Source organism: Chionomys nivalis, chromosome 22 (assembly GCF_950005125.1).
Source record: "Chionomys nivalis chromosome 22, mChiNiv1.1, whole genome shotgun sequence".
Taxonomy (NCBI): domain Eukaryota; kingdom Metazoa; phylum Chordata; class Mammalia; order Rodentia; family Cricetidae; genus Chionomys; species Chionomys nivalis.
The window spans coordinates 40,567,911-40,592,493 of NC_080107.1; the positions used below are offsets into that span (position 1 = coordinate 40,567,911).

Here is a 24,583-nt window from a genome sequence, read left to right on the forward strand (position 1 = left end):
CTTGAAAAATAATAATATATAAAACACACACGTGTGTGTGTATACTTTAAATAATAATAAAAAAAGACCTATAGTGTAGGCGGCACTACTGCTACTACAGACCTCTCTGACATCTGGCAGACTCTCACATCCCCCTCTATTGCTGGGACATCACAAATCACAGAGCCACTCTGCAAGTACATAGTGGCTCATAGGAGAGGCCGAGCACAGAATAGAGCAAGCATATACTGGCACTGTTGCAAAAACACTGGCTGCCAGCTCCCTGAAGCAGCTTGGCAAATCTTTAAGGGTCCCTAAAACATATCTGAGACTGTTGCTTAGTCTAAAGGACACCTAATTAGAAACAGTTCCAAGTTACTCACCTGTTTTTTTTATCTGGCCATGCTACTACTGCACCTCGTGGCTGACCATCAACCCGAGTTAAAGAATTCGATCTGTGTCGCTGATCTGTAGTTTGGAGGAAATAAGTACAGTCAATGTTAAGGGACCAACTATGTACCACTTGTAAATTCCTTTAATGTAACAGCCATTTCTCTGGATAATGAACCACCTAACTCAGTCCACAAGGGCACTCAGGAAAGCAGATAACCAGAAGAGTGCAACTTCCAGCTACTCCAGCAAGTGAAGAACAGTGCAGTCAGTGCAGAGTGCTCAGGATGCTGGGCAGAACTTAGCAGATTTGAAATGACATTTATACCACAAGACTATAAATTCTGAGCTGTAGCAATACAAACTAAAATTTATCCTGCTAGGGCTGGAGAGAGCACTGGCTGCTCTTCCAAAGGTCCTGGGTTCAATTCCCAGCAACCACATGGTGGCTCACAACCATCTATAATGGGATCTGATGCCCTCTTCTGGCCTGCAGGTATACATGCAGGCAGAGTATTCATACATAAAATAAATCTTTAAAAAAAATACATATATATATATTAACATCAGAAAAAAATTTCCTGCTATTATTAACTAAAATGGATACATATTAGATCAAGATCATTCAATTTTTGGGGCTGGAGAGATGGCTCAGTGGTTAAGAGCACTGCCTGCTCTTCCAAAGGTCCTGAGTTCAATTCCCGGCAGCCACATGGTAGCTCACAGCCATCTGTAAACAGGTCTGGTGCCCTCTTCTGGCCTGCGGACTTGCACACAGACAGAATATTGTACGCATAATAAATAAATAAATAAATAAATAAATAAATAAATAAATAAATAAATGTTTTTTAAGAAAAAGATCATTCAATTTTGAGTAATATTATTTTACTAAATTATGAAAGTAAAAAGTATCAAAAGGGAAAATAGAAGAGAATCACGCTCTCACCGGGGACGTCCTCTGCCTGTGACACTTTCTGCTGTTTCTGCCTCAGTGGCAACAAAGGATGGGATGGACTAAATGTGGAAGCTCCTTTCCCACTAAATAAAAATAATTCAGAGAAAATAATGAGTTTATCAAACTTCTTCAAGTTCTAAAGCAAAAGCAGAGGGTGGCAAGATGGCTCAGCTGAGCAGGGCACTGGCAGAAAAAACCTGACAGCCTAAACTCTATTGCTAGGTCGCACATAGTAGAAGGAGAGAACTTATTCCTAGAAGTTGTCCTGACTTCCATATGGACGCTATGGTATGTGTGTAATCATAAATACACACACATACACAAATTCATATACACAATCAATCAATATGAAAGTAAAAGGCAAACACATACAAGTAACAGAAACCATTATATACTTGTACTAAGCTGGGAGTAAACAGTTTTCTCTGAGAAAACAGTTCCCATAAAACTGAACCAAAAACCAATAAAGTTTTGAATCTGAGATAAAGATTTCAAAATTGGACTGGAGAGATAGCTCAGTTGGTAAAGTGTTTGCCATGCAAGTTCAACTGCCAGTACCCACCTAAAAAAGCCAGGCAGAGCAACATGTATCTGCAATCCTTGCACTAGAGAGGCTTGTTGACCAGTTAGTCTAGCCAAATCAGTGAGCTCTGGGTTCAATGAGAGACCTTATCTCAAAAGATAAGGTAGAGTGTGATCAAGAAAAACACCAACATCAACCTCTGTCCTCCTTGCACAGGTACATACATACATGTGCCAAACACAAACATTCACAAATCCCAAAGCTGCAGAGATCATACAACTTCTGGCTGCAGCATTTGACATAAAAACTCAAGTGGCTACCACAAAAGAGACCAGCAAGGGGACGGGAGTGGGGGTAGAGACAATGCATATGTATGTATGAAAATGTCACACTCACAAGCCAGGCGGCAGTGGCACATACCTTTAATCCCAGCACTTGGGAGACACAGGCAGTCAGATCCCTGAATTCTTGGCCAGCCTGATCTACATAGCAAGTTCTAGGCCATCTAAGGCTATCTAGTGAGACCCTGTCTCTAAAACACAAAAGTAAACAGAAAGACCACAAAGATGATTCCACTATACAAACTAACTGAAAGTGCTGAGTATGAGTATGAGCCTACATGGACAAGTAGGGCATTCCCACAGAGCTGGGAGAACATACTCACATTTTACAGAACAAGGAAACAGACACAGAAAATCCACAACTAGTCACACCTTTTCTATTTCTTCAATCACAGGTTGAATAAAAGAGGATTCATGGCTGTGGCTATAAGGACACTCACAAGAGATCAATGTGTGCTGCACAAGCACTGACCAGGTGAGCACTGTCCCACGCAGCTACAGTAGCCTGACACCCAACCACGGGGGCTGGCACTAGCTGGCCCAACAGGAAACACACACTGCAGGGTGGCTATTTTGCTATTTCACTTTGGGGAAGAACTTGGCTAATGGACAGTAATAAAGTGTGGGTAGGAATCACAGAGGCATACCCAGGGCTGTAGTTACTATATGGTTAAGCCCAAAAGACAAAGACAGGGAAAGGTTCTTCAGAGATGGAGGAGACACAAGGTAGAGAAGGAGACAAAAAGAGCAAACTGCACAGAAAGGGTGAAAGGCATAGGGACCCCAGAGGAGCCCAGCAGAGGCAGGAGAAAACTTCCCGGCAGAGGGTAAAGGTTACAAACCACCCATAGCACAACGACCAGCAAAAACCAAACAGAATAGAACCAGAATGTATTACAGTGTACAGCTGCTCAAGGGAAGAGACTGATGAATGAGAAAACTTCACAGACACTGTTAGGTAGAAAAGGTCGCTGAGCCAGTGCACATGTGATACCAATGCTGCTTTAACCAACTTTCATGCACACATACAAGCTGCATGTACTAGATCTGACCATAAAGATCCAGAACCAGGACTGAATGCAAGGACTGCAGCAAGAATACCCAGGTACTCACATAAGGAGCCACGCGCTGTGCAGCTCTGCCCTTGAGATGCTGTCACATCTCAGCCATCATCTGTACATGGGCTCTGAGCCATACACAGCATTCCACTTCCGCTCCAAAGATCTGATCCTGTCAGTGAGTCTCAGCCCTTAACACTCCAAGCACCACCTGACATACTTCGTGCCCTCTGAACACTCTCTTCCTGGTCCAACCATCTAGCATCCTTAGTGCCAATGTCAGAAAGCTGAGGTCCTTTCTAACATGTGTCTAACCAGCCATTCAAAAATCACTTCTGAGTATTGTTTTCACCTTAAATTCACACTCCACATTTTAAAACTATGTTTCCATTTGAAAATACTTTCAGACTCTTCTTCCATACAAGCGGCTCAAACCCCCTCTGAAAAGAGCTTGCTCATCCTCATCCCACATGCCCATTGACCTGGTTGTAGCCAATCAACCAGGATCCAGTCAGCTAAATTCTAAGTCTTAATGACAAAATCAGTTCTCAAAAAACACTCGAGTTCCATTTACTGTCTCATTGTGAAAGCCGTTGCTCACTGAAGCAGATGAACCAGTACTGATCAAGGTGAGTGTCCTCAATCAGGTTACATTTCAGAGCCCAGACTCTTCTCATTAGACCACTCGTGAAGCTGTATCACTGTGAAGAGACAACGCAGAAAGCTCCTTGTTTATCCCCCGAGACAGGGTTTCTCTGTTACATAGTCTTGACTGTCCTGGAACTTGCTCTGTAGTCCAGGCTGGCCTCAAACTCACAGAGATCTGCCTGCCTCTGCCTCCCGAGTGCTGGGATTAAAGGTGTGCACCACCACCGCACAGCTGAGAAATCTCCTTTCTATACTACAGTTTAATGTATTTAAACTGTCTTGATTAATTTAATTTAATTAATTAATTTAAATTGTATTGATGAATACTCTTATTTTAAAACCCTGGAACAGACAGGAGGACAGCCAGCTGCAGAAGATATTCAGGTACTTTCCGCATTACCTACTTCAACAAATAGTTTTGGCCTCTATAAGAAGGAAAACAGGATGGCAAACTGACCCCAAAAGCAGTATGACAGACTCACAGACACTCGGGCTCCTCCGAGTGGAGGTGGTACCGATGGCTGCCTTCAGAGAGAGGCTGAGTGGGTGGTGGCAGGTCAGCAGGGCTCATGGCAGCAGGGCTACCCAGGAAACTACGTTTGGTTGCGTTGGAGATGGGGACAGGAGGCCGGCTGCTCTTCTGCTGCAACACTGCTTTAGCTGCAGAAATGACAATTGCACAGAAATACATCTATTATTTATAGTTACAGTATCAGCAGGAAACAGAAAACCTGTAGCTTTTATAACCATGAAAACAACCCAACTTCTACTTAAACTAAATTTCTCAAAATTGGTTTTTAACAGGTGAGGCCATGGCTGACCCTCGAAGACTATTACAAATACCTAATTTAAAGACAACACAGACTGGAACATGAACCTACAGGAAAGGCAAGCTTGGGCTTTTGGTCTGTGAAAGCACTGAGAGAAAGGGCACGTTGGCCTTTATAGTTCTATGGGCTTCCTCAATCCTCTGGGCTTTCAAGAAAACGGCTATGATCACTCAGTCACCACTCACCATCCTTCAGTTCTTGAATATCTCGGGGCTGCACGAAATCTGGTTTGACGTTCTCAAACCACCAGAAGAGCTCAGCAATAAAAACCATAACGTTAGGCTAAAACAAAACACAACAACCCAGACACAGTAAGGACCTGCTCAAAAGCAGCTGGTTTTAAGCACATGTCTGATGGTAGCTTTACCTTCAGCACTAGGGGAGCGTACAGCATATCCTCCAGGGTGAGATAGAAACACTTGTTCAGATGTTCATTGGAAAACTCCCTCAGAAGCCGGATGTTATACAGGCTGTCAGCCATCGACGGAACCTCCTTCAGGCAAATATCTAGTAGATAGTCAGGTAGACTGTGTTATGACATGCATATTCTGCTCACAAGGGTGTGTGTAGATACACAATTCTGAACTGAAACTTTACGTAGCGGGGTGGTGATAAAGTAGGCAGGATTAAGGGATTTTAAAAGATAGTAAGTTTCACAGGTGACATAAATGTAGAAAGAAAATATGGGAAATCTCCAGAATCTGCCTTTATAAAATAAATAGTATGAGAGTTCCAGACCAGATTCCTAAAGTGAACAGTGGTAGCTGCAGCTAGAGGTTAGTAGCAGAGCACTTGCCTGCCACAGGCAAGGCACTGGGTTTCATCCCCAGCATGAGGGCAGGCAAAAGATGAACAGTGGAAATCACCTTCTAGAGAGATATGTTTCCGGGTCCACGAGATGGCTCCCCAGGTAAAGACTCTCACCCTGCAAGCCCAACCTCCTGAGTTCAATCCCCAGGATTCACAAAAAGGTAGGAGAAAACCAACTCCGCAAAGGCACCCTTTCACCTCCACATTTGTGCCGTCACACCAACGTCCACATATATAAATAATATTCAAATAATTTTTTTAAATGTCTGCATTTTCTTCAGCAAGCAGATACCTCTGTCTGAGGTTAATATCATATTTGCAAAGGGTGGGGGCTAGGATATGCACAAAATTACAATTGTCAAACAAGGTCTCTGATTCTCCAAATGAAGACTACACATAGTACAAGCCTCCTCTATGAAGAGCAACAATCTTTCCAACCTCTCAGGTAGGAAAATTCAGGAAAGCAGACCCTCCACTGGAAATGTGGTACAGGCAGTAAATAAGGACCCCCTGAAAGGGCCTCCAGTGTTTGTCCGGATACTCCTTAGTAAAAGTAAACAGCAGCTGTAGGATCACAAGACAAATGCACCAAGGCCTCCGAGTATGTGCCACTTTTTAAAGCAGGTGGGGGGGGGGAGAGTAGAGGAGTTCAGCATAGTCAAGAACAAAAATAAGAAAAAAAGGATTTTTTTTTCTTCTTTTGCAAAGATCTCAAATGCTGTCTTCCAGTCTAGGTCATTATTCCAAGAACAGGGCGTGTCAGTATCAAGTGAGGTATTGTCACCTGGTCATGAAATACTGTTTGCAAAATTCCTGACTGCCCAGTCCTCCCTGTTCTCAACACACAGCTCTCTACTGAATGTCTCTTTTCTGTGGTTTGTGTGCTGTTCTGTGTTCCAAGTGACTGCCCTGGGCCAATGCCACACTCCAGCCAGTGTAAAGTCAAACAAAATCTAACACTTATAGAACAAGGACCATGTTCTTATTCTTCAAAATTAATGCAGCTAAAAATCTGTAAAAACGTAACCAACAAGTATGATAAGAGAAATGGAATCTAATACAGGCTATTAGATGATGAGATTGTAACAAGAGTTCAACTCATGAATCAACAAACAGACATTGCTGGCAGGAAAAAGACAAAGCTATCCCTGCAGAATAATAGGAAATGAGGCTGAAAACTCCAATGGTAAAATTCAGATAAGGAGGGAAATGATAAATGAAGATTCATATTCCAAGGGTTTCCCCCATAAAGGATTCAGCTAATCTTGAAGCATCAATCACTTCTCTTGGGGGGTCTTAAGAGGCCAGCACAGCACTTTGACCAAGAGCACAGTGGGCACAGATGCTGGGATGCACACTGTAGTCTGAGGCAGGCAGAGCATAAGGAAACACCAAACCAATCAACCAGGGGGGACAAGGGACCAATTCAACAGCCTGAAAATCAAGAGAGGCAAAGGCTGGGCACTGTGGCTTCAGGGACACTGCAAGGCCTAACAACTGAAAACAGTGAGTGAAGGGTGAAAGGCCATTGCTGGACAGGTGGCAAGCCTGGACAGGGTCTCAGATAGCGTGCCTCAGGACTTCCCTGAGCAGTGAACACACCAGCACTGCCAGGAAAGCCTCTGTCCCTAAACTACTCCAAACATAAAAGTGAAAAATCCCGCCCTGGGAAAGCTAGATTTAAAAAACAGAAATTCCTTGAGCCATCTGCTACATATTAAACTTATGCCAAAATAAAACATTACAACTTTGCCCCTGTGTTGCCTTGTCAACCTGGTTAAAAACAAAACAAAAGTATTGCTCTGGGCAGTCTCTAGGACTGCTGCCTGTGATTGGCAGGGTGGGCTGAGGGTCGAGGGTCTGGGAGAGCTGGGAGGTACCTGGGAGCACCCCCCCACACACACACCTCAGCCAAAGGGCCACAAGATTTCAGCTGGAGGTCTACAAAGAAGCAGAATCTTGTGAGAAATGTGATTGTGGCTCAACCTGTGGAGGGCTGTGAGGTGCACGGGTGTTGGTGTACTTCGTGGGCTCTGATTCTGTGGGCATCCTTGGCACTGACACTGCAGGGCCTGGTGTTCATGTGTGCATCATCAGACCCTGCTCCAGACATGGTGGCTTTCCCCTAGTCTAGCACAGTGAGGAACTCTGAGCAATATCTTTGTGACTTTGGTTTGGATGTGGCAGGAGAGGGGCCCTCAGTCCCTCCAGCATTTGGGTCCAGACACGACTAAATATGTGGCCGTGGGGATTCTGTGGCAAGTTAGTCATGGCCTTACAATAGAATCTGTCACACTCCCTCCAGAGAGCTCCTGGGTCCGAGGTGCTCCTGAGCATATTCTCATCAGTGTTGACTTTTACAGGCAGAAGTGTCTGTTTCTGTCTGGCATGATTTGGCTATTTTGGATATTTCAGTGGCTCAAAAAAAAAAAAAATTGGCGCTGTTGATTTTTTTTTATATCAGACATAAGGTTGTGCACGGGTATATAAGGAAGTGAGTTAGTAACTGCTTCAGAAGCTTCTGCCTAGCGGATTAAGCTAGGTTGTAGAATAGAATCCATAAACATCTGACTAAGAAATTTGTCTGAAATGTTTTGTGAATTCAGGAAACATTTTTTTTCTGCATTACTTTTTAAAAAGAGGATTCATTTTTATATCTAAAAAGGTAACTGATGACTGAAAAGAAAGTATTTACTGGACTGGCAATATATTTACAGAACAGGAAAGAAATTATAATTTTCGGGATACTGCCTCTCCACATCTAAGAATGTGAAGCCTCTTCTAAGAACTACAGAAAGATTCAGGACTAACTGGGCTATCACCAGGGTTCCTCCTTGTCTCCTGGCGCAGTCAGACTACAGGACACAAGGTACTGGTCCTGTTCATATTTGGTCCACAGCTGGGGCGGCCTGTAGACCACAGCATCTGCCAGGTAAAATTACATCACTGCAGGCCAGGAGGTACACTTACTAAGCTAGTTGTGTTTAGTTGTGTAAAAAGCAGGTGTAAAGGTTTCGAGTCTTGTCTTCCAACACTTTACACAAGGTTTCGATCTGTGCTGACAAGACAAGCCTGGCTTAACTATCTTCTGGGGTCTCTTCCCAGTGAGCCAGGGATAACCCTCCTACACAGAGACCAACAGCATTCCATCTTCCCTGACACAATTTAAAAACCACAGAAACTGTCAACTTTTTACAAGTATGGGAAATGCCCCAGCAAAAGTTCCCACAAGAAGTCAGACCACAAGGATGTCCTTCTTGACGTCTGAGTCCATCTGCCCTGTAGTCATGAGTCTTTAGCTCTCCATTCCTCCTTCTCCAATACACACTGTTTGTGTCAGAACACTGTCAACATACTCAGCACAGAAATACTCTTCGTATTTTTATTTGATGTCTACTAGACCTGAATTTATCTTGTTTTGTTTTCTGCAGTTTTTATTTTGCCCCCTTTTATTGACTAAGCAGTCTGGAAAATTATTTTATTAATTTGTCAAAAAAACAGCTTTAAGTTTTACAGTTTTCTCTTCAAAACATTTAAAATGTTTCTATTTTACTATTTTACTCCTAAATTTACTTTTTTATTTTTATTTCAACAAGATACATTGTCTTTTAAATTCCACAAAGAAAAATGAAGTGTTCTATATTGCCTCTCCCCAGCAAACCTGGAGTACAGAGGTGTGGGGTGGGGGGACTAGAAAGAGCAGGCTGTGTTGCTTCCAGGACTTGGCTAAAGGTTCTGCTGCTGTCATACAATCTCCTAGTCTGTGTAACCTGCTCTGCCTTCTCACGAAATTATTTGGGGCCTTCCTAGTGTATACACCACAGTCCTTTGATTAGACACATTCAGAAGATTCTTAAAATTTGCCTATGCTCATCCCAGGGACATCTACACTTCCCTTGGTTAAATCTTCTCTATTCTGTTAGTTCCTCCTAAATTGATCTCATTTTTCTAGTTTCTCCTTTACTTCCATGTCTTTGCTTTTTTGCTCTGTTTCCTGGGAGATTCTTTTTTCTACTTAGCCATCTAACTCTTTAGTAGACTCTTACACTTCAGATACCAAAATGCACACACTTCCTCAGAACTATATGGAACCTAATGTGGACATACCATATGACTGTTTTCTAAATGCCCCTTCCCAGTATTCATTCTTAGCAACTAGATCCCAGCTTCTTACTGCTGTCTGTATATTCTGAACTATAGCTGCACTCAGGGGATTTTCTCAAATGTCAGAGGAACACCCTGGGCACCCCTTCACTGTTAGAGGGAGGCATTAGGAAGTGGCCTTTGCTGCAGGTGACCATTGTAAAAAGCCAGCTGATGCCAAACCTCAGTAACTGTGGATCTTGTCCTTTAGACAAGTTTCTGCGAAGAAAATGCCTTTCCTGTGTTGCATGTCTTAATGAAACCCAGCAAGGAAGTAAGGCTTAATGATACAGGTGACTGGAGGAAGCTCACACAAAATCCCTGGTCACCTCACTGCTGCCTGTCCCATGCTGAAGTCTGAGACTATGACTTAGACTATGACTTGCAGGCTCAGTCTCCCCCAAGTGTGTTATAGCCCCAGTCTTTGGACATGGAGGGTATTGCTGGAAGCAAAGGAGGACCCAGGCTCTCACTGATCTTCAGACTGACTTTCAAAGACACCCCCATGTATGACTGCTAGCCAAAGTCCTTTCATCTTCCTGTGGTAGCTTCAGAATTCTGGCTGGTGAATTGCACTGATTCTCTGGCTTGACCTCCTCTGTACTTCTGTTTCACTTCTTGGCTAGCCAGCTCCTTAGAGCCTAGAACTTCAGTTGCTCACTGTACAGACAGTCACAAAACTTCATTTTTCTTCCCTTTACTTTTCTCTGAGATTGTGTCAGATTTTTTTAGGTTGCTGCAATGGACCTAGTTCATTCATTCCCAAGTTCCTTCCTTTCAGACAGACACAGTCACCTCACTCACAGCATACTTCAGGCTGTGTCCTATAGTTCCTCTAGTTGTTCACTTGTTCAATACCTAGTCCACATCCGTTTACCCTACATGTTATTTTATTTTTTTGAATAATTCATTTGAATTTATTTTATGTGCATTGTTGTGAAGGTGTTGGATTCCCTGGAACTAGAGTTACAGACAGTTGTGAGCTGTCATATGGGTGCTGGGATTTGAACCCAGGTCCTCTGAAAGAGTAGCCAGTGCTCTTAACCTCTGCACCATCTCTCCAGTCCCAGTGTTATTTTAAATGGTTGTTACCTATCAGTGAAAACATATAAAAAGCCCCCACACTTGCAGCTCTTACCCACCAGTTCTGACTTCTCTTACTCATGGAGCATTTATACATATTGCCCCTGGTCTGCAAGTATTACAGAAAGTAGCTAGCTGTCTTTGTTACTGATTTCTAATGTTCTCAACTAGTAAGAACATAAGCTTTGGAATCTGTTGCAATTTCTTATGTGGCTTTGATCAAGTTCTCTTTTTATATAAAAAATATTTATTTATTTATTCTATGTATATAAGTGCTCTATCTGCACAAACGTCTGCATCCAACTATAGATGGTTGTGAGCCTGTGGCTGCTGGGAGTTGAACTCACGACCTCTGGAACAGCAGCTGGTACTCTTAACTATTGAGCCATCTTTCTAGCCCACCTAGGTCTTTTTGTTTTTGTTTTGTTTTTTTCAGGCGTGGTCTCAATTATGTGACCCTGACCAGCCTGGACCTGGCTTTGTAAACTAGGCTTGTCTTTAACTCACAGTTTTGCCTATCTCTGCTTCTTGAGTGTGTATGTGTGTGGGGAGGGAGAACACAACACTAAATAAAGATGTGTCCCACCACAATTGGCCCAGGGTCATTATTTGCAAATATTTGTGTATATGGAGGCCAGGGCACAACTTGCAGGAATCAGTTCTGTCATTCCACCCTATGTGTTCTGGATCTGAACTCAGGTCATCAGGCTTGGCAGTAAGCACTTTTACCCTGTCCATCTTGCCAGCCGTGATCAATTGTTTTTATTTAGTGTTAGCACAATATCTGGTACAATAAATGTAGTCTGCCACATTTGTATTCAAGTCTTCTATGGTATTACCAAATTCCTGCTTCTGTCAGTTTCAGTTAGCTATGTGTGGCTTGTCAGCTTCTTCATGTAATTCTGCCCTTTTGTTTCCAATAATGATGTTAGGCCCAATATTACTTCCTGCCATAAGGTCCTCAAAAGACAGGTTAAAAAGCAGGGTACAGGCAGGCATGGTGATGCATGCCTTTAATCCCAGTAACTCAATAGGAAGAAGCAGGAGGATCTCTGTGAATCTGAGGTTAGCCTGGTCGATATACTGAGTTCCAGGACTGTCAGGGCTATGTAGAGACCTTGTCTCAAAATAGACAGAGAAGCAAACAAAGCAGACAAGTGGAGACGGAGCTGTAGATGTAAAAGGAGATGGCAAAGCACAACAGGCAGTGATACAGGAGACTGAGCCCAAGGACTCAGTCATGCTAAGCAAGTGTATACCACTGAATTATTTACCCCAGAATTGTTTTTTGTTTTGTGGACCTGGCCTCCCTTTCACTCACTTCTTAGTCCTTCAGAGACACGGGTACTTGTAGAGCCTCCTTGCATTTTCCTGGGTGAGACAGGACTTTTCTGGCACTCTTCCCCAAAAAGTCCTAGTCATAGGACCAAGGCCAGTTGGATGTGAGGAGCTCACTGTCCACCTGCAGCTTTTATCCTCCTGGAACCTGGAGCTCTTCCTGTTTTTCTTTTAAACTATTTTATCATTTTTAAAAATTATTTTTATGTGCATTGGTGTTTTACCACAGTTGGCAGTGCCCTGGAACTGGAGTTACAGACAGTTTTAAGCTGCTATGTGGGTGCTGGGAATTGAACTCAGGTCCTCTGGAAGACTGCTGAGCCCTCCCTCTAGCCCTTTACCCTGTCCTACAAGTCACCTCTGTATCTGTAAAGAATGTATTATCTGCAATTCCATGCCTGGAGTAGGCATAACACCAGCCTAAGATGTCCAGGGCTAAAGTCTGAGGCAATGTCCAGTAGAGGCACTAGCGGGGTCCCTAGTCTTCTACCTGCCCACGCCAAACAAAAGGTACTTAGGACACCGAGCCACTGACAACTGGTGCTTCCACATCACCTTAGCAGGTCTGTGCCAAGCCCTTCACAACCACTCACTTTCCTTCTCCCCCTGCAGGACACAATCACCTAGAAAGAGGTTTTCAGGCATCAGGCCAAGGCAGGAGACAAACTGATTCTAGCATTCATCCTTATGTCTTCAGAAAGGTCTACAGAGTTGTTTCTTTTTGGTCTGACAAGGGGTCTCATTTATTCAGCCCAGCTGATCTTGGTCCAAACTCAGCCTACCAAATGCCAGAATTACAGGTGTGTGCCACCCTGTCCGGCTTACTTTCTAGGTGTTTCAAAATAAGAAAGGATTTTAAATCTCACTCACTCTGAAACAGAGGCAAAGTCACAAAATACAATGACATATTATCCAAATACTCAATGGGCAATTTCCACATCACATACGATGCAGAGATACTTGGTCTCTCGGCATTTCTAGGTATGTGGTAGTATGCCAGTTGATACAGGGACTCCATACTAATTCCTTGGGTTTTCCTTGCATATTAAATGCACACTGTTCCCTTTCAGGTCTGTTCAGGGGAAGCATTCTCCACTCACCATCCAGTTTCATCTGCTCTGGGCAATAATAGTGAACCACTGCTAAGAGAGCAGCGCCATCACTGCCGTCTCTCATCAAGTCCTCCAACAACGGGAAGTAGGGTGACTGCCTAGCGGAAAGGTGCTCTCGCCGATAGCGGACCTGCAGTTGATAAAAGGAAAATGGTCTCTGCGTGTGAGATCACTTCACCCTGCGTATGTTATAGGTACACTGCTAGAGTAAGATTTACACCAAGCCTAGAGCCACATAAAGACCAACTGTTATTGCCTAGAAAAATTAAGACTGTGTGGATGATATCCTCTGTCCAGAATAAACAAGTCAGATCCAGGACTGGGGTCCATGGGTACACTGGATGGCAGAGATCCACTGCTAACACTACCAGGGCCAGTCTAACTCTAAACTGACTCTGGCAGTGGGCACACATGGGAAGGAGACAAAACACACATCTACACTCTTATAAGCCAATGCATTACAAACTAATGAGAAACAAGTTAAACAGTGAGCATTCAGAGCTTGAAAGACCCAAGCTACAGGCACTTTTCTAAGTATTATCAAGATTAGCATTGATCATTAAGAAAATAGCATTAATTGATTGCTTGAGAAATTTCAGAAACCAGGTTCAACAAATTTCTCACATTTCCACACCAGTCACCAAGAACTGCAAGAGAAACATCAGGACTAAAACCTGCAAGATCATCAAGCAAATGCCAGGCCGAGGATCCCTCATGTTCACACCTGAGGAAGCCTCCCGTCAGTATTCTAAGCACCATAGCCCAAGCCTCTCTGCCCATGGTCAGAGAGCACTTAGCAAAGAGGGCTGCTCTGTGAGGAGACAACTGCCCCAGAGCTGCAGTGCACTGCTCTTGCCTGTGTCAGTGCTCAGGGCAGGATAACCACCAGTCACACTTCCTCCAGAGGGGGCACATACACAACAGAAACTAAAAAAGAAAGCCAGCACCTGTCTATAACAAAAACTGTTGGTTTCTGAGAGTTCTGCAGGTGAATCCAAATCAAATAATTATCCTAGAATCTAGACTTCAGCCGGGCGGTGGTGGCGCACGCCTTTAATCCCAGCACTTGGGAGGCAGAGGCAGGTGAATCTCTGTGAGTTCGAGACCAGCCTGGTCTACAAGAGCTAGTTCCAGGACAGGCTCCAAAGCCACAGAGAAACCCTGTCTTGAAAAACCAAAAAAAGAATCTAGACTTCAAGCTGATGCCTCTACAGAAATTCCAAATAACCAGTAGTGATGCTTGCCAGAAAACACAACAGATCCCCTAGGATTTAGCAACAAGGTTTGTTTTGTGTTAACTGTATATTCCAAAATACATTTTAACTTGTTTCTCAGAGCCCATGACATGTACTATCACAGGGAACCCGCCTAATACTGTACCACACGTGCAAACTCCACAGGTTCCAGCATGCAATGCATCACAGCATGCTCCAGGCCAGGCTTTCACGGAGACAGCAGACAGAGAGTGAGCAGGCATGCAGTAAAGCAAATGATTTCTTGAGTAAAGATGGATGGTATGGGTAAAAATTAGGCTGACATTGAACTACAGGGGTGCAGGAGGCTCACATGACTGTTTTGCTCACCCACATCTTCAAACTTCTAGTTGTGAAACGTTCAGATAAAACCCATAATCTGTCAATCTTTACCACATTTTTTCTTATTGGTCTATTTACTAAACATCACTACAGGACACCCAAAGCCTCTCTAACAAAGGCAAGATAAGGGAGATTAATTTTGGTTATATTTCTCTTTTTTCATGAAACTTATCTGAAACCAAACCTCTCTGACACCTGAGTTTGTGAGCCTTGCCTTAGTCAAACCCAGGACTCAAACACCCGTTAAGCATACCTTCTTTTCCTTCTAACACATCATCAGGCAGTACAACCTATGTTTACATAAGCTTTTTGTAGCCCACAGACATGGGTCCAAGTGAGAACCCAAAGAACAATCTGGGCCAAATAATGAAGCTACAGGATCCAAGCAATCAAAGGGCACATTCAAAACCATCTACAAAGAGATCTGTGCCCAAAAGTTCACATGAAAAAGCACCACTTGGCACCAGGCATATAAGGGCAGTGACAAACTGGCCCACTTCCAGAATTGGTCACCAGTGAGGTACTGCTGAAATTACTAAGCCTAATCCTGGTTTCTAAAATTTGTATTAAAATTATTTCAGTAGCCCTGCATCTGAACTGACCTAACTCAGATTGCAGAATCTGAGTTGACTTCCATACAGGCCTGAGGGATGGAAACAGGAACCCTATCAAGACACACCAGCAAGAGTACTTTCTGCAGCCCGCCTGTGCCCTCAGTGGGGGAACACCTTCCCAACCTGACAGCCTAGGATATAGGTAGTAGGAAAGGTCACGGTAGATACCACCTCTCAGGCAAAGTAGCAGCAGGAAAAAAGGTTAAGGATTGATGCCAGTCACTAGGTCACCATCAGACTCTTGAGGTCTACGAGGAAAGACTGTTTCCTGTCAGCTATGCTACACTGGTTACTTAGAGATCACTTAGAACCTGGGGGAAATGGACATGGCAATTCCAAAGTGCCACATTACAAAGCCCATCAGCGTGGCCAGCAGGGCTCATGCTAGAGAAGATGTAACACAACCCCCAGGTGGACATTTAAACAAACAAACAAAAACCCAGTCTTGGGTGCGAGCAATTTAATGGAAGCGCATGATGGCAACAAATGGCTTTGCAGATTGCGGCTGGTGGCCTGGGTCACTTACGGGTACTAACTTCCAATACCACTTGGAGGGAGACTGCTCAGGAAGCGGGAAGGAAGGTGGAAAGGAATGTCAGCACTGTAGGTCCAGGCGTGGCCATGACACACATGCTCACGCGAAGAGGTAGAGATAGCCTCTGGTAAGCAAAGGCTTTCCAATGTGCATGACCTCCGTCGATCACAATACCAGGCAATTCAACTGGAAGATAACTTTTCCCCTTCACAACTCTATCCTTCACAACAGCAAGGAATAGTTCCACACTTGACAAAGTCAGGGACCAGGCTAGAGTTCTGCTCCCTTTGTCTATGCCCATGTGTGTCTGTCCCATCCAAGGATTAGGCAGGCACTCAACCCAACTGACGAGAGCTGGACAATATAGAGAGAAAACCACAAGGGGAGAATACATGTTGCTCTCAGCAGTAAAACTGTGTCAACAGTCAGGCACTCTTGTGTACATACCACTGACTGTAACACATGGCCTTGGCAAAAGAGAAAATGGCCAGAAATGAGGCCAAAGCCAGAATGTGGGATGAACACACCCATCTGCACCCATTCCAAGGTACACACTTTCCACTGGCTCCAGGCACTGGGCTTCAGACCCCCACCGGCCTGATGAAACCTAACAGGCCATCTCAAGAATCTGCCAAGGCACAGCTACTACAGTTCGTTTTCTGCTCAATCTCTTACCTTCAGAAGTTCACTCTCAGCTCAGGCTACATTGTTTCCATTATTGATCCTCCCAAGTCCTCCCAGAATATCCCCTGTTCAAACTATGAACCCTTTTTGGGGGTAGGGACAGAAGACAGGCTGCCAATGGTAACGCCTAATTGAAGCATTGAGAATCAGCCACCAGTAGAATCTAAGAGGCTAGCTTGCTTGGAATGACAAAAATATAGAATGAGCAAGTAGAAACAGACATAATTCTTTACTACTAACATTAACTTAATGTGTTCTGAAGAAATTAAATTTACCCTTTACCTTTTGATGGGCAGGACTTTCCAGTGGCTGCTGTTTTAATTTAACTTCTTTCTCTGTTATCTCTCTCATTTTAAGATTTACCTAAGACAGAAGGAAAATGCATTAAGAAGGCCACTGCTCCCCCATGTCATCCCCTATATCTCCATTTCATCACCAGAAGATCCAGAGCTCCTACTGTTAACTCTTAAGACACAAGTGCTATCAGGTCAATTACAAAGATGTAAAAACAGTTGGATTCCATGTGATCCAAGACTTACCAGGACTCACAGGGTCAGCCTGCTCCTGCAAAGAAATCACTGTGCCTCCAAGTACCACAGCAAGGCTCTTCCCTCTCCACTGTGGTCATGAAGGTCAGACCCCATGCACACTGTGTACACAGCTGTCTGCTGACAACCCATAACAATCTACCTAATCTTGGGTCACATCTGACCAGAGAAAGTCAACACAAAATAAAGTTCAACTATAAAACCCAAGCTGTACATCCCTTAAAAAAACAGAGACTTAAGTAATCTCTCTTGAAATTAAGATAGTATCAAATTTCTGTTTATACTGGGTCAGTGAGCTAGTTCAGCAGATAAAGCAGCTGTCACTCTAGCCTAGTATCTAGAGTTCAATCCCTGGAACCCATATAAAGACAGAAGGAGAGAGAACAAGCTCCACAAAGCTGTCCTCTGGCTACAACATGCCTGTTGTGTCATATGTGCACCCACACGTAATCCTGCACACAAACAATAATGTCTTAATTTGTATTTATAAAATAATAACTTTTATTTTGTAAAAATACACATTAATACCTAGGAATGGTCAGAGTGATAGTTAGGTGAAAATATGCACGACTGAGTGGCTCATCAACAAATAGAAATACAATATTTGAACTACACTGTAATACGAATAATAAAAACCCAGAGACAGATATTAGGGTTCAACCTGAAGATCAGAAAAGCTAAACAGCCAACCACTGGCTCTTACCTCTACCTCAAACCAAAATGGCAGTCCTGCCTCTAGGAAATCTCAGAATGAGATTGAGCAGAGACCTGTCTCCTCCTGTTTTATATTCCTCTCTAGGGCTGGAATTAAAGACATGCACCACTACTGCCTGGCTTCTATGGCTAACTAGTGTGGCTACTGGAATTAAAGGTGTGCCAAACCACTGCCTGGTCTGTATGGCTGACCAGTGTGGCTGTTTAACTCTGATATTCAGGCAAGCTTTATTTATTAAAATACAAATGAAATACCACTACATTACATAACATCAAGAAGGTAGAAAAATCTCTTTAAAACTAAGATAAAGGGGCTAGAGAGAGAGCTCAGTAGCAAAAGCACTAGTTTTTGCAGATGACCTGGGTTTAAGTTCCAGCACTCGCATAGTAGTTTACAACTGCTTATCTCTGCCCCACACAGGGTAAGGCCATAGTGCACATAGTCTGTCTGTCTGTCTATCTCTATGTGTGTACATGTGCCTGTGCTCACAGTGCCACAGTACACACATGGAGGTCAGAAGACAACTTACAGGAAGCAGTTCTCTCCTACCATGTGGATAAGGACCAGTTTCAGGTTGGCAGGCTTGGCAGCAAGGACCCTTATCTGATAAGCCATCTTACCAAGCCAATAGTCAGATTTTTGAAGGAGAGTAAAGCCACTCAAAAACTAGATGAGGTGGCCGGGCGGTGGTGGCGCATGCCTTTAATCCCAGCACTCGGGAGGCAGAGGCAGGCGGATCTCTGTGAGTTCGAGACCAGCCTGGTCTACAAGAGCTAGTTCCAGGACAGGCTCCAAAACCACAGAGAAACCCTGTCTCGAAAAACCAAAAAAAAAAAAAAAAAAACTAGATGAGGTGGCTCGTGCCTGCGTCATCTCAGCCCTTCGGGAGATGCAGGCAGAAAGATCAGAAGTTCTAGGTCTTCCTCAGCTACAAAGTTGAGTTCCAAACCAGCCTTGGATATATGAGACCCTTGTTATTACATATATAAAAAAATTTTAAAAGTACCACATAAAATTCTATCTTTGTACCTAAAACGTAAATTAATTTTGTATTTTAAAGGAAAACATACATTATTTTCAGAATCAAGGAGAATAACCACGGCAAAGCAAACCAAGTGTATGCTAGGAGCCATACGGCCCAGAAAGCACAGGGGAGAGCATAGCAGCTAGGGCAGGAGTGGGCTGAGAGACAGACAGGAGGGGAAGAGAGGATACAAGACACACACCCCACATTCTGAGGGAAAAGTAAAGCTGACCATGAGAATAGATACTGACTTTTAAAAAATATAATTGGGGCAAGAATTGTCATCTCAGCCCCCAGTGCCTCCCCTTCACCCAAAGACAGATGCTGCCAACCACTGTCTATATCCAGCTGTAGTAGCACCTGAAAAAAAATGTCTATTAAATCTCTTCCAGGAAGCCAAGGCTCAGTGAATTCACACCTAGTCTATAAAAACCACTGCAGGAGTAACTAGGTGGGAAGGAAACTGCAGCTGGAAATGTGCAAGTACAGCCAGTTCTCTAAATGGGACCCAGGGACACCTAGAAATCTCAGATCCTGCTGGGATTACACTAGGCAAGGTAGTGCACGAAGCTTATCCCAGCACTTGGGAGTTTGAGGTAAGACTGCTGAGAGCTTGAGGCCCAGTCTGAGCCACATAGTGAGTTCCAGACCAACCTAGAATAGCAAAATCCTGTCTCTTAAAAAAGGGAGGGATCAGTATAACTCAGTCAGTAGAGTGTCTAATATTCACAAGGCCCCAGGTTCAATTCCTGGTACCACATAAAACTAGGTATAACCCTTGGGGTATGAAGGCAAGAGAACTAGTGGTTCAAATTCACCTTCAACTACATAACAATAACCAGTATGAGACTAGCCTGGGATATGCAATACCCCATTTCAAGATATAAATATAGGCACACACCTTTAGTCCAAGCACTTGGGAAGCAAAGACAGACAGATCTCTGTGAGTTCAAGACTTGCCTGATCTACAGAGTGAGTTCCAGGACAGCCAGAGTTACAGAGAGAGACCCTGAATCAATCAATCAATCAGTCAGTCAACCAATAAATAAGCAAGCAAGCAAACAAACCAAAAGTAAATAAAAATATATACAAATTAGGGAGATGGCTCAGTAAGTCCCAGTGTTGAAAGAGGGGGAAGGTGGAAGCTGGTTGGCAAGAAGGCTCAGTGAGTAGAGACACTTGCTACCAAGCCTAACAATCCGAGTTCAATCCCTGGGACCCACATAGTAGAATTAGAGAATCAACTTCCACAAGTTGTCCTCTGACCTCTGTATGGCACCATTAGCACAAGCACACATACTTTTATATACAGACAGATAAAATGTAATTTCTTGGGCTGGAGAGATGGCTCAGTAGTTAAGAGCACTGGCTGCTCTTCCAGAGGTCCTGAGTTCAATTCCCAGCAACCACATGGTGGCTCACAACCATCTGTAATGTGATCTGGTGCCCTCCTCTGGTGTTTGGGCATACATGGAGGCAGAATGTTGTATATATAATAAATAAATAAATCTTTAAAAAATGTAATTTCTTTTAAGCTGAGCATGACTAGGTGCACCTGTGGCTGCAGACCACCAGACCCTGAATCTCCTGTCAACAAACTGTTTTCTTCTGCTCTGAGCAGCCTGCAGCTGCTCTGAGCACAAGACCCTGATGGCAGGGGAGTGCTTTCTGATGGGTCTGCAACTGAAAGATCCTGAGAGCTGGGGCGTGGCCAGAGCACTATATAAGCTGCCCCTGAACACAATAAAGGGGGCATTCTTGCTTCAAGGAAGACCTGTGTCACTGTCTGTGTGTGTATGTTTAAATCTCCAAGCCCTTGCCCAACTCAAGAACTGTCTCATAGTGTGTAGTACCATAGCACACGTAGCACAGGCCAACAGTACATGTGGCCCCAACATTGTGGGAGGCAAAGAGAAGAGGATCACTGTAGGCCAACCAGTCTAGCCAAAACCAGGTTCAATGAGAGACCCTGTGGCACGGGGATAAGGAAAGAAGAGAAGAAATAACAGACATCTTCCTCGGTCTCACTGTACACCTGCACTTACAATATTCAATGCCCCTCCAACAAAGAGAATATCTTCTTAAAACATCAAGACTCTCTTTGTCTTTTTGCAGTGTGGGCACCACATGGTCTTTGTGAACTGCTGTTTCTTCACAACCAGGAAGGGCACAAGAACCAGAAAGCATTGGTCAGCAGCAGCCTCCACAGCAACAACCACAGCTAGTACAAAATAACAGAAAACAAATAAACAAATGACTGCTGAAAATAAAAGAACTAACTGGCTGGGGTTGCCATAAAATGAATTAGACAACGACAGACTCCTAGGAGAAAAATATGTCTCCTATTACTGTGAATACATCACTCTGGTCACAGTAGCCCCTGGCAACCTAACAATGCACATCATAACCTACAGCAACCCCTATGAAATATTGGAGAACTACAGGTAACCCAAAGAAAGGAGGGAAGGTTTAAAAAAAAAAAAAAAAAAGATGAGATAACCAGACATCAGGCCAGATGGTAAAATTCAGACACATGGACAATAACACTAATCTAACTGGTCTAAACACTCTAATACAAGTCAGAGGCTATCAAATGAATAAATGAGGATGGCTAACTACAGTGTGTTCAAGAATCCACTTAAACAAAAAGACAACAGAGCAAAAGGGCTGGATACAGTGGCGCACACCTTTAATACCAGCATTCACGAGGCAGAGGCAGGTGGATTCTGTTGAGTTTGGGGCCAGCCCGGCCTACATAGTAAGTTCAAGGCAAGCCAGGCTATATAATGAGATAAACACACACACACAGAGACACACACAGAGACACACACACACATACACAAAACAAGTACAAAGAAGGAAAGAGGTAAAGCACAGGCACAATACTGTTCACAAGGCAGCTGGAAAAAATACTGGGTTCTAAACGCAGAAAGCCTCTGGGGACAAGGGCTATTTCTCACTTTTGATAGACACAGCTTAAAGACTAGGGGTTAATTTGTAAAAATGTACAAACCCTAATAACAGACTGAACCTATAAAGAGCAGAGCTGACAAAATGAAGCATGAAGTGGACAACATTGCAGCTCCTGTTCCCCTAGAGAATGACCCTCAGGAGTAGGAAGACTAACTAGTGAAGGTACCACTAGCTGCCAAGGGGACTCAGTCACCCCAGGGAATTCAAACCATACCACCAAATTAAACTAGAAATCAAAAAGCAGGGGCTGGAGAGATGGCTCATCAGTTAACAGCAGATACTGCTCTTTAAGGATCTGAGTTTGGTTTCTAGCACTCACTTAGGGTGGCTCACCACCACCTGTAACTCTAGCCAGGGATCCTATACCTCTGGCCTGAGCAGGTACCTGCATTTGCATGCACATGCCCCACCTCCACCCCCAGCAGATACATAATAAAAATAATAAGAATAAATCTTTAAAAAATAAAGCCCAAAATACAAAACTGTGTCTGGAATAAATTCCCTCCAAATATTAAAAATCAAACAAGTCTTTTCAGATAACCCACTGATAAAACAAGAAACCACAAATGAAACAAAATAAATGGAATGACAAAGTGCAGCATCGGTAAGTTCATAAGACGAAGCAAAGCACTGCTTGAAGGGATGCACCACCTCAAGGCCTCACACAGGAGAAGCGAAGCTCAAGTCTGAGGGAACTAGCTTTCTACCTTAACAATGTATGCAGAGAGTGTATAATGCTTCCAATAGCTGAAACATTTAATTTTGCTTTTGTTTTTAGTGCTGAGAATAGAACCCAAGGCTTCCTGCCCACTAGACAAGCATCTCTGCCCACTGTGCTACTTGCCCAGCCCCTAGAAACAAGGTTCATCTGCTCTCAGCCTAAAGAAGATGAATACTTGACATTACAGATATGCTAACTGGATCTGACCATTACATGGTGCTAAACATCACTGCATAAATATGCTCAGTTGCTATGTGCGAGTAACAATCAAGAGGTGAACACTGAGGCTAGGACAGCAGAAATGCTGGGAACTTGAAGGGCAGCTTGGGCTAAAGAATTAGAACCTATCTCTAAAAAAATAAATTTAAGATAAGCCAGGCATTGTTGTGCTAGACAGGCATGGTGGTGCATGCCTTTAATCCCAACACTCAGGAGGCAGAGGCAGGCAGAGTTGGAGGCCATGCTAGTCTACAAAGCAAGTTGCAGGACAGTTAGGCCTGTTACACAGAGAGAAACTGTCGCAATTAATTAATTAATTAATTAATTAATTAATTAAAGGTGAAACAAAAAAACAAAAAAAGAAGATCAAGGTAAAAGAAGAAAATAAATATTAAATAGCAGAGACTTGTAATGCTCGAAAGATAACTGCAGACCACGATCTGGATCCTGAGGATTAGGGACAAACAAAATGCCGCCTTCTGCCACTTCAACTCCACATTCTACAAGAGGTCCTAGCCAATTCCATAAGGGAAAAGGGTTTTTAAATTGTGCTTCTGTAGATTAACAACAAGCAACTGGAAATGGGAACTAAGAAACACTACTTGCAACACAACTCAAAACACTGCAATTCTGGGGATAAATTTCATGAAAAGGACAATGACTGCATTCCTCAACAGGGTAACACATCCATGTCCCATCAAACTGATCTAGACTCAATGGATTCCCAATCAAAATTCCTACAAGTGCTTTCGTAGAAACGAACAAGTTGATTCTAAAAATTCGTGAGGACATGCAGATAACCTACTAGAACTGAAACAATTCTTTCTTTAATATGAATCCAGTTCAAAGACATGTGTTGTCCAAATTCAAGTCATTATTACATTCTACGGTTTGCATAAGCTGCACTCACCTCAAGTGACCATGGAACTAGTCACACAGTTCAATAGACAAGGAACACCTAGAGGCAGACTCCCATGTGCAGCTCAAATGGGTCCCAACGGAGCCGCTGCCACAGTAGCATGTAGAGGAAAGAAAAATCTCTGCTACAGGGAGACTCTAACTGCTCTCTGTGCAAAAAGAAGGTAGATTTCATCCCTTCCCTCCTCTTGCACAGTGGATAAACTCAAGGTGCATCAGAAATCTCAAGGCAAGAGTAAAGACCACTAGAAGGAAGCAAGGAAGCAAATCCTTGAATCTTGGGGCAGTGCAGGAAACACTTAGCATGAAAAATGTAAACTGGGCTTCAAAATTCCAGAAACCTTTGCTTTGGTACAGCAATTACTAAGAAATGGTAAGAAGCCAAGACTAAGAAAATCACAACAGACAGTCCTAAAAAGGTACACATACTCTTACAACTAGATTAAGACAAACAACCCAGTTAAAAACTGGTTTAAGGGGCTGGAGAGATGGCTCAGTGGTTAAGAGCATTGCCTGCTCTTCCAAAGGTCCTGAGTTCAATTCCCAGCAGCCACATGGTGGCTCACAACCATCTGGCGCCCTCTTCTGGCCTTCAGTCATACAGACAGAATATTGTATACATAATAAATAAATTTTAAAAAAAAAACTGGTTTAAACCAAGAAATATATCACTCAGTTGTAATCACAACATTCACAACATTCAAGAGACTGAGGCAGGAAGACAGAAAGCTCAAGGCCAGCTTAGGCTTCACAGAGTTCCAAGCCAGCTTCAACTACAAAGTAAGACCCTATCTAAAACACATAAACAAAATAAATAAAAGTTGTGT

The 24,583-nt window shown here is 43.4% G+C and overlaps 1 protein-coding gene across 2 annotated transcripts in view; it reads right to left on the bottom strand.

The window, feature by feature from the left end:
- Camsap1 (calmodulin regulated spectrin associated protein 1) overlaps positions 1–24,583 on the bottom strand; it is a 63,179-nt gene that overhangs the window by 13,462 nt on the left and 25,134 nt on the right. The window contains exons 4-11 of one of the 2 annotated variants that reach the window (XM_057754763.1): positions 16,921–17,001; positions 15,946–15,978; positions 13,199–13,340; positions 5,092–5,231; positions 4,910–5,006; positions 4,377–4,554; positions 1,316–1,407; positions 363–447 (exon numbers count right to left, since the gene is read on the bottom strand). In XM_057754763.1, the coding sequence (XP_057610746.1) occupies positions 363–447; positions 1,316–1,407; positions 4,377–4,554; positions 4,910–5,006; positions 5,092–5,231; positions 13,199–13,340; positions 15,946–15,978; positions 16,921–17,001 (848 nt within the window). The remainder of the gene's footprint in view (positions 1–362; positions 448–1,315; positions 1,408–4,376; positions 4,555–4,909; positions 5,007–5,091; positions 5,232–13,198; positions 13,341–15,945; positions 15,979–16,920; positions 17,002–24,583) is intronic. The other variant, XM_057754764.1, reaches the window with a different exon arrangement.